Consider the following 16,870-nt stretch of genomic DNA (forward strand, 5'->3'; position numbering starts at 1 on the left):
TCGATCTATTCCGCCAATAAAGCGCTCTAAAAAAAACATCCATCAATGTTTTCTATGCTATAAGTGTACATGTAATGTAGTAACAGACACATTCTTAATAACATGTAATATTTGCATATTTTTGTTTGTATATGGCATCACATTAATTTCACAGTTGCTTCACAACATTTTTTTCTTTCAACCAACAACTACTGCTAATCATGGCAGAGACTTCACAAGAAACAACGACAACTATTTTGGGACAAATAATAATCTAGAACCTTATATTTTTTAACCTGAATATACAGAAGACGAGCTACAAGTTTTACAAGCTGAGTGATAAGCAGATCCAGCAAGTAGCACTTTTGCTAAGTGCTAAACAATAAATATAATATATGAACATAATAAAACAATCACTTAATGTACAATAACTAGAATGCCGACTGATAGGATGTTTATATCTTCCCCTTTAGTTGAAGAATTAATCATAATCCTCACGCAGGAAAAAAAAAAAAGATGGACGCAAAAGAGTGTCTTTATAGATAAGACTTAGACAAACTTTAATGATCCACAAGCGAAAATGTTCCACACAGTAGCTCAGTTAGAAATGATGGAAAGGATAATGCACACAAGGGCACAAAAAGAGGGCGAAAACAAAAGGTGTAAAGTAGACTAAAAATGTTTGTCTCTAATTACCGGTAACTTTGACCAATTCAGAGGCAATGCAGCAGCTCACTGGCCCAGTATGTCAATAGCTGCATACCTCCCTGTGATCATGGCGTCGCTGAAAGTAGTTCCTCTGTGTTAGCTCTAATAATAAGAATGCCGCTAATACTTGGTTGATATTCACATCAAGTAAATGGAGTATTTTTAGCGGTTTTTGGATGTTTTTTAGAGGCTTTATAAGCACAATATAGGACTCCTATTATCTGCATTGTAAGCCACCTCATACTTGCTGTATATTACAAATTTAAATGTATAAAAAAGAAAGACGTGTGTTCTTGTCTCACATAGGGATTGTGAATGATAGGGAAAATTCTAAAAAATAAGGTGCTTTAAGAACACAAATAGCAAACAAAAGCAGGTTAAAAAGTAAAAATATTGTGGAACAATGCCATTATAAAGGCACTTTAGATCCTATAGTATCATGTAAAATACAATAAATGATTGTTTTTGTATACTGTACATGTTATGTGTAGTGTTCTGTTTGTGGCCATTTCTCCAAAAAAGGTGTTGGTGTGTATTGAATAAAATCTGTCACTTAGACAGCTCTTTATCTTTAATTTCAGCTCGTTTGTATAGTAAACATTACTCAGCTCAGCCACTAAGGGTAGTAATGCAAAAGCTGCATGCAATTGCATTCATAAAATAATGGTCGTACTGTATTTACAGTATATTACAGTACCTTTTCTGTTTCATTAGTGGGTATGTATGACTTAGACATACAACAGAATGTAAAATACATACTATAATATATTTTACTAAATGCATCTTTAAAAAAAAAATAATCCCAAAATGTATAATTTTGAAAACTGTAGAAAATAATGTAATTAATTATATTTTAATAATAATATTTTAAGATGTTATAATTTGTGTCTTTACCTTACCATTCTCCACTTAGGTAGCAGACGTATGATTGATGTCATGGATGTTAGCACTCAGAAGGGAACAGAGATGTCCATGGCCCAGTGGACACGTTACTACGAGAGTTGTCCGTCTCAGAGGGAGAAACTCTACAATGTCATCAGTCTGGAATTCAGCCACACAAAGATGGAAACCTTGGTCAAGAGACCTTCCACGGTATGTTCATTCGTGCACTTATTTTTTATGTCAATGATTAATCAATACATAAATAAAAGGCTTGTATCTGTCAAATGTATATTACATTAAATTCACTTTGTATCATACACTGTACATAATTGTTGTATATTTTAAATTATTGGCAAGCACCTAAGGGCAAGTAAGGTCTTGATACAGTATGTCTGTGTAAAGAACTAATGATCATTTGATGTTTGTTTTCATCAGAGAAATGTATGCAGCTAATAGTTTTGGTTAGTCAGCCTGTAAATTTACTTAACCTTCGTGCAACCTTAAGATTGACTACACACACCTACCCATGGGACCCAACTGTGTCTCGCACATAAAAGAGTCATAAGTCAGCAGAAGATTATGATTAGTTTTTTACTTTCATCGCTTAAAATCTTTTAACAACTTCAGCTTTATCTATTGATATAATGTTTTTATTATTTTTTATGTTTTGTTTTATGGCCCTTTTGTCAACACAGACAATTGCATGCATTTTGGCACAAATGCATGCAATACATCCATCTTTGCACACATACTAAATAACAATAATAATATAAGCATTAAGATAACATTAAAATTTGATTTGAACTTACTGCACCCTTTTGTACACATTTTTTTTTAGCTTTTTCTATGCAAACTTCCCAGACAAAAAATCTCTGAGACTTATAAGATGTGTTTTTGATCATGTTGAAACAAATCTTTTATACATATTCTCACTGTCCAAGAAAATTTTCATTGCATTTCAGTTGTTTAATGTCATACATTTATGCTCACCAAAGCTATGCAAATATTATTCATCATTGTCCTCTAGTGCCATCTAGTGGTCAAGGGGCGCAATTCACCAAAATAATAATTTCTTGTTTTTCATCCATCCAATCATTTTCTACCGATTCTCCCTCTCGGGGTTGATCAGAACTAATTTGATTTTAATGTAAAAAGCATAGTAATATACCAATATTTTAGTCTTTTAAAAATAGCAGTTATAATGCATGTCAATTGGACCGAAAGAGATCTTTAAATTAAGTGTGTATACTATATTTTAATCTCGTTTTCTAACAACAGTGCAATCAAAAACACAATGCAATTTTAAAAATAACTTGTTTAAAAAGTCCACGTTAGATTTTAGTCCGCTAATCTTCAAACTGAACAATCTATTACTTAAGAGATTTAAAAATACAGTTTTGCTCAAGGGTTTCAAAGAAGAAATGCAGGTATAGTTGCCTGGAAAGGCAAAATGAAATAACCGATAAGGCAATAATGCGCCAAGAAAAAGGTTGGGTGGATTGAAGTACTGGAGAAGTAAAACATGGTCCTGGGATTCTACCAAACTGCAAATCCATGATCAGCTTGTACACATGAATGGATACAATCTCTTCCAACTGTATCACTTTCCTGTTGGAAGTTGTAGCGAGTCACAAGCCCCCTCTTGCAACTCCACTCGGGGGACACTGAGGTCTATGAATGCCACTTGTTATTTTTAGAAGCAGGACTAACTGATCAGCAAGAGTTCATCATAATTACAGCTATTGATACAAGTATTTGTACTGTTCTATCAGTATCAAAATGTTACATTGAATCACTTTTTGGCAACCAAGAATACATTGATTTATTGACTACATCCAAACACTTAAACGATATATATTATGTGCATGAACAAATTACAGTTAATATTGTATGTAGCTTTGAAACAAGAAAGAACGTTTTAGCACATCAAAATCGGATCAATAACATTCCTTTATAATCTCATTAATAACATAGAAATGGACAACTCTTTCATTTATCAGACGTGGTAAAGGCTTAAATAATTTCAAACACATATCGTTACGATAACCACAAATATAAGTGTTTGTCTTACATGTAGTAGTCAGTTGTGGGCAGACAAAGCCCAAGCAATGCAGTTTTAAAAAGCGGTGCGCACTCCTGCAGTGGGAATAGATTTTTGGCAGGGAATAAATTTTTGGCACAACAATAGAAGCAGCAAATATAAAATTTAACTTACATATGTGTAGATATCACGATCAATGACTCGTCTGCTGATTGAATCATAGCTGTAAAAATAAAATGTTTCCTCTTCACTTTTGCCAGTTGTACAGATATTATGATGTGAAACATGTTAAATCCATAAATTTTGGTTTTGGCGGTGACCGACTTTCTCATCTCACAAGGAAAAGCATCTGGTTGGCTCTCCTTTGTGACTAACCCGAACCCCTCTTTTTTTAGTACGCAGTTCAAGAGCTGTGATTAGATATAATCCAAACTTGTTCCACACATGTACAAGACAAAATATAATATGATTGGATTTCTGTCAGCATTTTCGTCTCGAAGTTATACAGTCGTGGTCAAAAGTTTACATACACTTGTGAAGAACATAATATCATGGCTATCTTGAGTTTCCAATAATTTCTACAACTCTTATTTTTTTGTGATGGAATGATTGGAGCACATACTTGTTGGTCACAAATAACATTCATGAAGTTTGGTTCTTTTATGAATTTATTATGGGTGTTCTGACCACTGAAGGTTCTTGGCAGCAGTTGGGTGTTCCAACAGCACAATCACCCCAAACACATGTCAAAAGTGGTAAAGGAATGGCTAAATCAGGCTAGAATTAAGTTTTTAGAACGGCCTCCCCAAAGTCCTGACTTAAACGTGTGGACAATGCTGAAGAAACAAGTTCATGTCAGAAAACCAACAAATTTAGCTGAACTGCACCAATGTTGTCAAGAGGAGTGGTCAAAAATTCAAGCAGAAGCTTGTGGATGGCTACTAAAAGCGCTTTATTGCAGTGAAACTTGCCAAGGGACATGTAACCAAATATTAACATTGCTGTATGTATACTTTAGACCCAGCAGATTTGGTCACATTTTCAGTAGACCCATAATAAATTCATAAAAGAACCAAACTTCATGAATGTTTTTTGTGACCAACAAGTATGTGCTCCAATCACTCTATCACAAAAAAACAAGAGTTGTAAAAATGATTGGATACTGAAGACAGCCATGACATTATGTTCTTTACAAGTGTATGTAAACTTTTGACCACGACTGTATGTTAACGAACATGTCAGTTAATTGTGGTATCGTCTTGGTCAATGCTTTTGATCTGTTATCGTTTTATTTTTATCTGCTACAATATTTAAAAACAAAACCCAAATAAAATAAACAGCTTCCAGCCCAGAACAGGCACGGCTGACTCTCAAATAGATTGCAGTTGTGCGGGAAACACTGTTAATCTCATCACAACCCGTCGAGACAGACGGCCGCCCCACATAGTCTGGTTTCTATTAGGGTTTTTTCCTTCGGAGGGAGTTTTTCTTTGCTTCCATCTCCAAGTGCTTGCTTATGTGGGGTTTAGTGGGCCATTTAGTGCCTTGAAACAGCTTCTGTTGTTAATTGGCCCTGTATAAATACAATTGACTTGACTTCAGCAATTTGCAGAAAAGGGAAATGTACTGTTAGGGCCTGACTGTGCACATTTTTACAAACTCACCAAAAATGTCTATTCTCTCTCTCGACCCTCTCAGCTAGATCTTATCGACTGGGTTGACAACATGTGGCCTCGTCACTTGAAAGAGAGGCAGAGGGACTCGACCAACTCAATCAGTGACATGCAGTATCCCAAAGTGCAAAAGTAAAATTTATTCTGTTCAATTAGTCAGACAAACATTTTTATTCTTTGACAATTTTGCTTTTTATTATTTTTTGCACAGATACTGTCTGATGAGTGTGGATGGATGCTATACAGACTTTCACATCGACTTTGGAGGCACATCTGTGTGGTATCATGTTCTGAGAGGCAGCAAGGTGCGTGTGTATGTACAAAACCCAAAACCAGTGAAGTTGGCATGTTGTGTAATTCGTAAATAAAAACAGAATACAATGATTTGCGAATCCTTTTCAACTTATATTCAATTGAATACACTGCAAAGACAAGAAAATTTAATTTTTTTTTGCAAATAATCATTAACTTAGAATTTAATGGCAGCAACACATTGCAAAAAAGTTGGCACAGGGGCATTTTTACCACTGTGTTACATGGCCTTTCCTTTTAACAACACTCAGTAAACGTTTGGGAACTGAGGAGACCAATTTTTTAAGCTTTTCAGGTGGAATTATATCCCATTCTTGCTTGATGTACAGCTTAAGTTGTACAACAGTCGGGGTCTCCGTTTTTTACGCCTCATAATGCGCCACACATTTTCAGTGGGAGACAGGTCTGGACTACAGGCAGGCTAATCTAGTACCCACAGTCTTTTACTACAAAGCAACACTTGCAGAATGTGGCTTGGCATTGTCTTGCTGAAATAAGCAGGGGCATCCGTGAAAAAGACGTTGCTTGGATGGCAACATATGTTGCTCCAAAACCTGTATGTACCTTCCAGCATTAATGGTGCCTTCACAGATGTGTAAGTTACCCATGCCTTGGGCACTAATACACCCCTATACCATCACAGATGCTGGCTTTTGAACTTTGCGCCTATAACAGTCCGATTGGTTCTTTTCCTCTGTTGGTCCTGAGGACACGACATCCACAGTTTCCAAAAACAATTTGAAATGAAAAGAAGACGCCTGCGCTGCTAAAGAAGCTGCCCCAAAACCAGCAGCGAAGAAAACTAACACAAACACAAATTATCATCATGGGGGGAAAAAAGATTGTGCATTTCTGTTTCAAAATAAGAGTCAGCATGGAAAATTGTTCACAGGTAGCGACATATCCATTTATAGCGGTTAAAATTCATTGGTTGCGGGTTACAACAAATAAATAAATGACTGGGAAACACTAACAATGTAGTTTAGTGAAAGCTAAGATGCAGCACATCAACATTTATGCTGGTGTTTTCTCAGGTTTTCTGGTTGATCCCTCCAACTACTCAGAACTTAGAGCTGTATGAAAACTGGGTGCTGTCTGGAAAACAGGGTGATATTTTTCTGGGCGATCGAGCATCTGAATGCCAGCGGATAGAACTTCTGCAAGGGTGTACCTTCATCATACCGTCAGGTGACTATTGACATAAATGTTACAGTTTGTGATGTATGCACATACTAACACGTTCTGTTTCCTAGGTTGGATTCATGCTGTGTACACACCCGTGGATTCGATTGTGTTTGGAGGAAATTTTCTCCACAGCTTTAACATTCCTATGCAATTAAACATCTGCAATATTGAGGACCGCACACGGGTAGGTACAGACACGCTGCCAACATGAAGAAACACATTTTCAACTGGCCCGTGATCCTCTTCCACCTTTCACAGGTTCCAGTGAAGTTTCGTCACCCATTCTTTTATGAAATGTGCTGGTATGTGTTGGAGCGATATGTCTTCAGTCTGACCAAGACGTCTTATCTTACGCCAGATTTCCAGAAATGGTCTATAGGCATCGGTATGAGGACAAAGGCATAACATTGTTTTTTTGTTGTGTATAAAAACATACAAAAAACTCATTTTTATGTCAAATGAACAACTTGTGTCTGGCGCAGATCCAGCTAGTGAACGTATGAAAGAAGAAGATACAAGTGCACCTGAAGAAGATGATTCAGAGCAGCTGTCTGAAAGACCAGTTCTTTTCACTCCGTTGGAACTGGAGGGGTTGTGGACCTTGGTGGGGAAACTTGAGTCACTGCCATCCAACAAGAAGTGTGTCCCTGCAGGGATACACAATTCCCAGGCACTCATCACACATATTAAGGTAACATACAGTATGTGTGTTTGCAGACACCATTTCACCATTATAAATGTTTATTATTTAACAGTACAGTAAACCCTCGTTCATCGCTGTTAATTGCAGGTCCTGATCGTGGTAAACAAATTTCTGCAAAGTAGGAATTATAGATTACCGTATTTTTTGGACCATAAGGCGCACTGTCAATGAGCTGGTCTATTCGGGTCTATTTACAAGGCGCACTGGATTATTAGCTACATTAAATGGGTCATATTATAGTTTTTTTTCTACACTTCCACTTCATTGTGGTCCACATAACATTTAATAGAGGTTCTTTGGCCAAAATGTTGCATAGATTATGTTTTACACATTCAATAGAAGTTCTTTGGCCAAAATGTTGCATAGATTATGTTTTACAGACCATCTGCACGATGCTGTTTGGTGGGCGGGTCTTATTTACATGGCCCTACTTTGATTGCGTCTTCTCCCTGCCATCTTTTGTTGTAGCTGTCAGCGCATCCATATGTAGTCTACTGAAAGATATAAGTTAGAACTAAACACTACTTTGTATTAAAAATGGCAACAGCGGTGGATGAATGCGCCACAATAAGTGGATAGAAGAAAAGAAGGAGCCTATTGACTATGGCGCAGACTACAATGGCGGACGCATGCAAATGTAGCAAATTTTCTGGACCTATGCAGATCCCAAATACACACTAGCAGTAACCACGAGGTAAGAAAAGTGGGTTTTGCATAGTATTGCGAAACAAAACAGCAGATATTGTCTCCTAATAGGTGCTATTTGGGGGTCCTTATACACACACCATAATAATACTTGTAGGTTGAAGCACAATACGTCTGACTACAGTAACCGTAATGTACAGACAATCCATCAAGCGGTGCGGTTTCATAGTTTACCAAAGTCATAATTAAACATTTAGCACAGATTTTTGAGCATGTTGTGTAATGTTCTATATCCTTAATAAAACATCAAAGTTATGGTCTTGCTTGCTTACCTGTACTTGCTAGCGTCATTTATTGAACTGGTGTCAACCTGCAGTCCACAGTTATCTTTTATGTGTGACTGCCATCTGCTGGTCACACTTACCTTTACACCTTGTACCACAAAAAATGGTTTGAGATCAGTAAGCGCAACCAAAATTAATACATACAAAAGGCGCACTGTCAATTTTTTTTTTTTTTTAATCTATTTTAATTATTTTTTTATTTTATTTTTATTAATCAATCCAACAAAACAATACTATAATAATGCAATTCCAATTCCAAAACCAAACCCGACCCAGCAACATTCAGAATAGCAATCAACAGAGCAATTGAGAGGACACACACACATGACACAAAACAATCCAAAAGCAGTCAGACAAAAATTAATATTATCAACAACAGTATCAATATTAATACCAATTTCGACATAGCAGTGATTAAAAATCCCTCATTGACATTATCATTACAGACATTTATAAAAAATTAAAACATAAAAAAATAAAAAAGAATAGTGTCACAGTGGCTTACACTTGCATCACATCTCATAAGCTTGACAACACATTGTGTCTAATATTTTCCACAAATATAAAATAAGTCATATTTTTGGTTCATTTAATAGTTAAAACAAATTTAAATAATGGATCCCATATTCCAATATATGACTCATTATTATCTAAACTAAATGCAGTTTTTTCTACTGATATCATTTCCATAGCTTGTGTATACCAGTCAGTATGAGTTGGACTATCAACATCTATCCATTTTTTTAGTATTACCCTTTTTGTTATGATGCATATTGAAAGAAATGCATTTTTACTCTTTGATGACACATTACTAAATTGATGGAGATCCCCAAGAATACAAGTTTGCAGTGTCATTGGGATGTTTGTATTAAGGAATGTGATTGCTTCTTTCTTTCTCTGACATTCCCACAATGAATGAAGAAGAGTTCCCTCAGCTGCCCGACACTTCATACATAACTTGCTATCTACTGCACCAATTTTATACAGCTGAGAAGATGTAAAATACAATCTATTCAAGATCTTAAATAGACTCGATGTGGAAGCGCTAAAACTACAACATGCTGGCCGGGAGGGGACACAGTCAAAGTGGAGGCACGTAAGCAGGACCGCCCACTAAACGGTGCGTTGCGAAGAGACAGTCAGAAAGGGGTTTGAACACGGTGTGTAAAACGTAGTATTTGCAAAATTTTCACCAAAGAACCTCTATTACATGTTATGTAGACCAGTGTTTTTCAACCTTCTTTGAGCCAAGGCACATTTTATTAATTGAAAAAATTCAGAGGCACACCGCGAGCAGAAATGTTAAAAAAATTAAACTCAGGAGCCGATATTGACAGTAAAAAGTCATTGTCGCAATTGTTGGATATGACTTTAAACCATAACCAACCATGCATTATATAGCTCTTGTCTCAAAGTAGATGTACTGTCACGACCTGTCTTATCATGCCGTGACTTATTTGGAGTTTTTTTGCTGTTTTCTCGTGCGTAGTGTTTTAGTTCTTGTCTTGCGCTCCTATTTTGGTGGCTTTTCCTGTTTTGTTGGTATTTTCCTGAAGCAGTTTCATGTCTTCCTTAAACCCTATTCCCCGCACCTGCTTTGTTTTCGCAATCAAGAATATTTCAGTCGTTTTTAATCTTTCTTAGTGTGGACATTGTTGATCGTCATGTCATGTATGGATGTACTTTGTGGACGCAGTCTTCTCCACGCGCTGTAAGTCTTTGCTGTTGTCCAGCATTCTGTTTTTGTTTACTTTGCAGCCAGTTCAGTTTTAGTTTCGTTTTGCATAGCCATCCCTAAGCCTCAATGACTTTTCTTAGGGGCACTCGCCTTTTGTTATTTTTGGTTTAAGCATTAGACATCTTTTTACCTGCACACTGCCTCCCGCTGTCGTCTGCATATTGTTATCACGACAAACCATGTTCCCGACATCTACAAAGCAATTAGCTACCTGCAACCACCTACTGATATGGAAGAGTATTACACGGTTACCGTGCCGAGCTCGAGACAGCACAGACACTCAACAACGGCACATTATTTGCAGACTATAATTACTGGTTTGCAAAAAATGTATTTAACCCAAATAGGTGAAATTACATAATTTCCCACGGCACACCAGACTGTATCTCACAGCACACTAGTGTGCCGCGGCACAGTGGTTGAAAAACGCTGATGTAGACCACAAAGAGGTGTTTTAAATGTAGAAACAAAACATAATATGACCCCATTTAACACTGGTGTGGAGGAAATGTGTATTTTTGAATTAAAAAAGGCATTCATGTGATTTTGTTTCTGTTTGAAGAGTTCTATTTTCCGACAGTCTCAGAGTCCATGAATGCGTTGTGACTGATGATTGAATGAGTGCAGGGGATTCAGAGGGAGATACTATGGGCGAGAGCCGCTTGTGCGCACGCTGAGCGGCTGTGGATGTTGTTTTGGTAATTTGTTGATTGACTACCTCCTCATAATCATTTTAATATCCGGACAAAAGCTACAGTATTTTATACTGTACACACAAAAACATAAAATTCCGGGAGATTTGTAACTTCAGTCAGAATGTGATAGACAAGGACAATTTAGAGGATTCTGCAGAATCTGGTAGAGTTGGCAAGTGTGAGCATGCGTCTGTGTGGCATGGTTTTCCAGCATGCCTTGTTGTCTTTACTATTATCACTTTTGACTTTATTATCATGCTTTTTTGATGGGTTATTTCGTACAGATATTGTTTAACATTTAAAATAGTGTCGTTTTTAGCCATGTACCATTACCATTGATGGTAATGTGACACCCTTAATTACTAGCCTACTCAGTGGCCTTGTGGTTAGAGTGTCCGCCCTGAGATTGGTAGGTTGTGAGTTCAAACCCCGGCCGAGTCATACCAAAGACTATAAAAATGGGACCCAATACCTCCCTGCTTGGCACTCAGCATCAAGGGTTGGAATTGGGGGTTAAATCACCAAAAATGATTCCCGGGCGCAGCACCGCTGCTGCCCACTGCTCCCCTCACCTCCCAGGGGGTGAACAAGGGGATGGGTCAAATGCAGAGGACAAATTTTGCCACACCTAGTGTGTGTGTGACAATCATTGGTACTTTTAACTTTAATGGTTAGTGCAAGGCATCATATTAATCCCTCTATGACCATAGTTTAATAATTGGCAATGTCTAACTATGCATATTAAGGAGGTAGTATTTGTTGTATGATCTGGAGTCCTTCAATAATTTTATTCGCCTTGACGGCCTGCTGCGTGTTGATTTTCATATGGTCCCGCAGGTTGGATGAATTACCTGAGAGTTTAACACTTATGTTGTAAATAATTCAAGGAACTTTATGTGAAACGTCACCAAAGTTCAGCCATTTGCTATATGGTTTGTTCTCATTAGGGATGGCAAAAACAGTCAAGTTGGCAATGTACCCACCCTGGCTCTGACCTGTTCCACCTGCTGCCCTCTGGGAAGCGCTACAGGTGCATTAAAACCAAAACAAACAGGCTAAAGAACAGCTTCTTCCCCAGGGCCATAACCATCCTGAACGGACTGCCCCATTGTCCCTCATAATTGCCTTCTCTTCGGTGCAATAACCCATTCCACCAACCACCCTGTTTTTTTTTTTGTTTTTTTCATGTATATATTCATTTCACACCATATTCATTGCACTTCTACATTTTTTATATTTTTATATATTTGCACATTGTTTTTCTAGCATGCACACATCGCACTGTATGGAATGGCCTCAATCTCGTTACCTTGCGTAATGACAATAAAGCTGATTCTGATTCTGATTCTGAAGTAGTTGTCAAGGAAGACGCTTATTGATATGTATAAATTAGGTGAATCTGACCCCAGGTTTTGTGCTTGGTTTGGGGATTGCAAATTCCTTGCAGGTTGTTTCTTAATTCTCACACCGTAGCTAAATGTGTGTCATCCCTTTCTGAAATCCATGTTATAGTTAAACTCTCGGCTGGCTATTCATATATCCAGTGTATATCTAATGTACTTGGCAGTTTTTTGTCTTAAAGCTCATCAATGTTTTATTTTCCATGCTTTGATGAGTTTTAAAAATCCAATGATATCACTGTAGTTGGTATTTAATGGTCTCTAACATGACAGTTTTTCAGGCAACATGTTTCCCAGTTTGTGTGTAGAATTTGGAGTCTATCATTTCATCCTAATATTGTATCTTGTCATTAAACTCCTAGGCCTGTTCTAACAGTAACAAGTGTCTTGCAGGCAATACTAAAGGAGCACGCTAACGACAATCCCAAACAAGCTTACACTGGAAAACCTATTGTCAGGTGGCCAAAGAGGGTAAGTGTCAATCTTACACATTATATATTGAGGGAATGCATTGACACAGACACATTTGGTTGTTCATCTTTCTTGATAAATGCATGTATTTAATAATAACAAAAATGCACTGCAATTGCATTTTTGTATAGTATCGATCAAATGTATACGCTACTATTAGTTTACCATTATTTTTACTGAATGTGTTTGTACAAAACAAATGTAGCAGCACTCAAATATGGATCATGAAGCAGAAACAATGTACATACAGTATATTGGCCTCTGCAAATTTAAAAAACGTGTTCATTTGTGTGTTTTTCTTCAGACGATAACTTATCATCCACCTCCCCCACCACAACCTCATCTTCGTTCTAAACCCACCAATGCTCCAATCCAACGCACACAGAAGCCTGCGTCTTCCATGTCTGTTCTGAGAAGGCGTAGGGTCAGGTAATCAATGGACTATAAACATTTTTTGAAGGGACTTTTAGTTACTGGAACATCTAATAGTAATTCTGATGATCAATCCTTTGTCTACCACTTGTCCCTCTCGGAATCACGGGGGGGCTTGAAGCCTATCCCAGCTGTCCGTGGGCGGAAGGCAGGGTACACCCCGTACATACATTTAAAAACAAATATGTGATATTATTAATTTGTATTAGCATATATTTTTTTCTTATATTATATAGTTTTGCTCTATTTTTCAAATGTTTGAGAAACTTCTCTAATCATTTTAGTGACTTTGTATTTACTAAAAACAATTAGCAACAAACATAACATGTTTTTCTAGTGATACTGGAGACTGTGCTCGTGTTTAGAGACTCTTTACTTCCGTCTCTCCATGTCCGCGAAGAACAGTGAGAGCTGCAACAAGCCTGACGCCACACTTGTTTTGCGCTGCTGCTCCAACTGCATTTTCTCTCTTTAAAAGCTGCCATTGACCTCTCTTGCACATTGCACATTTTGTAGATCACTATGCGCGGGTATATCTCGGGTATATTAAAGTACGTCTATATCGTTGACATGCTGCCTCCGCTCCAGACAATCCCGTGCATATTTCTTACGTCATTACAACGTTCGGTTTCGGCTAAGTCTTTTTTTGGCGGCCAAATTTTCGTTGCATCACTAGTCATTGGTGCACAAATAATAGGCTTTATACAGTATAGGCCTGAAGTTTGGACACACCTTCTCATTCAATGTGTTTTCTTTACGTTCATGACTATTTACATTGTAGATTGTCACTGAAGACTTCAAAACTATGAATGAACACATGTGGAGTTATGTACTTAACAAAAAAAGGTAAAATAACTGAAAACATGTTTTATATTCTAGTTTCTTCAAAATACCGTATTTTCCGCACTATAAGGCACACCGGATTATAAGGCGCACCTTCAATGAATGGCCTATTTTAAAACTTTGTTCATATATAAGGCGCACCACATTATAAGGCGCACAGAATAGACGCTACAGTAGAGGCTGGGGTCACGTTATGCATCCCGTAGTTGCGAGACCTGTTGTGGCTCAATATTGGTCCATATATAAGGCGTACAGGATTATAAGGCGCACTGTCAGCTTTTGAGAAAATTGGAGGTTTTTAGGTGCGCCTTATAGTGCAGAAAATATGGTAGTAGGATTAAATAAGCTTTCCTTCTCAGACATGTACAGAGAAATGAATATGTCAAATATGTGATGTATCATATTGAAACATGTTAAAAATAAACTTCAACCTACCAACCAACCAATCAACCAAAATTTCAGGGTTCCTCTAGAGATAACTTTACAATGTATTAAATCCATAAAATGATATACAATTATGTAGATGGTGAGTTATGTTGTAAAAAAAAAAAATCCCATATTTTTACCAATTTTCCAAGGACATTTTCCATATTTTGAAATGCAAATGTTGAGTCTCCTCTCAGACAGATGTAATAAAGGTGTTTGTGATATCCCCTGATGTTGGTGCTAATTTAGCCACAACATTAGCGCCGCATAAAACAGTATGTCGCTACTGGTCTGACGTTAAATTTAAAGGTGTGGTGGCTTTTATTATGTCGTGGCGGGCCGCCACGATCAATTACATGTAGAGGAAACACTGGAGCCACAAACTTTTTTAACTTACAAAGATAATAAGTGATTCAATGAGCATTTGATTTTCTTCTCCTTCTGAACAGATGTAAGCGCTGTGACGCATGTGTCAGAACTGAATGTGGAGACTGCAATTTCTGCAGAGACATGAAGAAGTTTGGAGGACCTGGAAAGCTCAAGCAAACGTGTGTGCTGCGCCAGTGTCTCTCGGTAAGAAACCCTTTTCACATTTTCATTTTGGTTTGGTGAAGGATTTTCAAACATTTTTGAAAATAAAATAGACATTTAGCGTGTTTTCAAGTACCGGTAGGCCCCAAACACCAACCTATCTAGGCACAATCTAATCTATCCATACAAATTTATAACAAGTCTTTTTTTATATTACGTTTATTGTAACAGAAAGAGACAGATACAAATGAGAAAATAGCACCAAATAAAGGTTGTGAATTAATTAGTATATCACCCAACAAGCATTCTGACCGCTACAGACCTGTTCTGTGTCCATGAAACACAAATTAGTCATGTCTCTTTTAAGAGAGTATTGTTAACCTCAACTCATTTTTGAATAAAATAACAATAACATTAACATTATTGCTTAATTATTAATGGGAGGTCCTCTATTACGGCCATAAAACCCAATAAGAAAACATCCAAAAAGCGCCATCAATACTCCATTTAAATTTCGGGATTTTAATAATAATCAAGTTTTAGTGAAATTGTTACAAGCGCTAACGCAGACAAACTATTTATCGCAGCGCTGTAATCACGAGCTTGTGTGCCAATGTTTACATCATCCTCTGATCAGCTGCTTCCTTGCACGTCAAACTTTATTCTAGATCATAAATCATGCATCTCACCTTGATAACGAAGTTATCAAGGTGAACTATAACAACTATAACAGCCAATTTAGACACGAAAAGATGCTTGGTTCCACCCCTTTTTTTTGCGAGGATTATGAGGTATTCTTCATCTAAATGGGAATATATGAACATCCGAGCAGTCGGCGTCCTATTGACAGCAGACCTTGCACAGTAAGTGATGTTTTATTATGGTTGTTGTCTCTCATGAAGTAATAATCAGTGATGTTGTTAAAAAAAAAGCCAACGTTGTGATGCGCTTTTGAAATTATTGTGCCGCGTATGCTTAAAACGAGCAAAATATGTAACTAAATGTGACCATTACTACATTACATATACACTTACATCATGTATATGAAACTTTAATGGAGGTGTTTGGATGTTTTTAGGGGATTTAAATGCAGAATAGACCAGCTCCCATGGGCTCCATTGTAAGCGTACCTTTGATCGCATTTATTTAATATTTAGAATGCATTGGGAAAAAAATACATCCGTCTTCATGTCTTTCATAATGATTGTGAACGATAGGCAAAATCCCCCCCAAAAAAGTGCAGTTGCCCTTTAATACTAATATTAATAGTGTTCTTCTGTTCACTTTCAGTTTTGGAACCATCATCCTATGCAGCAAATGTCTTTGTCAAATCTTCTTGTCAAATGTCACTTTACTATATGCTGTTGTTGTTTTTTTAGCCAGTCACTCCAGGTTGGAATTTGTAAAGTTGTTCTGCTTCAACCTCAAGCGTACGGTAGTTTAGAAAATAAGGTTTTGTAAATGAATATACATGTGATAATAGTCTGGAAACAAAAAAGGCTTATGCAATATCTTAGAGCTTTCAAGGAAAGTAAAAGTTTAATTCATCTTATTTTTCTTTTCCAGCCTGGACTTCCACTGTCGGCAGTTTGTGAAATATGCAAGGAGCCCAATCACGAGGAAACTGGAGATGGCTTCTATTCTCTGATGGAATGTTCCAACTGTGCACAGATCGTCCACCCTGCTTGCCTCACGGTATTAAAACATTTATTTTATAACTGATTTCAAATTAATTATTTTATATTACATCTTACATCTTAACGTATTTTGCGTGAATATGTACATATTTTTTCTTACCTTTAGTAGTGTGTTATAATGCTGTGCTGTTGCATTAGTTGAAATCTGTAGTCTCACCGTGAAAG

The 16,870-nt window shown here is 37.1% G+C and overlaps 1 protein-coding gene across 1 annotated transcript in view; it reads left to right on the plus strand.

Moving 5' to 3' along the window:
- Positions 1 to 16,870, plus strand: part of kdm2aa (lysine (K)-specific demethylase 2Aa) — a 55,531-nt gene that overhangs the window by 16,176 nt on the left and 22,485 nt on the right. The window contains 11 exon segments of the mRNA XM_061988360.1: positions 1,601 to 1,779; positions 5,309 to 5,415; positions 5,495 to 5,588; positions 6,630 to 6,783; positions 6,849 to 6,964; positions 7,039 to 7,205; positions 7,207 to 7,471; positions 12,699 to 12,776; positions 13,081 to 13,205; positions 14,927 to 15,050; positions 16,575 to 16,703. Of these exon segments, the coding sequence (XP_061844344.1) occupies positions 1,601 to 1,779; positions 5,309 to 5,415; positions 5,495 to 5,588; positions 6,630 to 6,783; positions 6,849 to 6,964; positions 7,039 to 7,205; positions 7,207 to 7,471; positions 12,699 to 12,776; positions 13,081 to 13,205; positions 14,927 to 15,050; positions 16,575 to 16,703 (1,538 nt within the window).

Source organism: Nerophis lumbriciformis, linkage group LG27, assembly GCF_033978685.3.
Source record: "Nerophis lumbriciformis linkage group LG27, RoL_Nlum_v2.1, whole genome shotgun sequence".
Lineage (NCBI taxonomy): Eukaryota > Metazoa > Chordata > Actinopteri > Syngnathiformes > Syngnathidae > Nerophis > Nerophis lumbriciformis.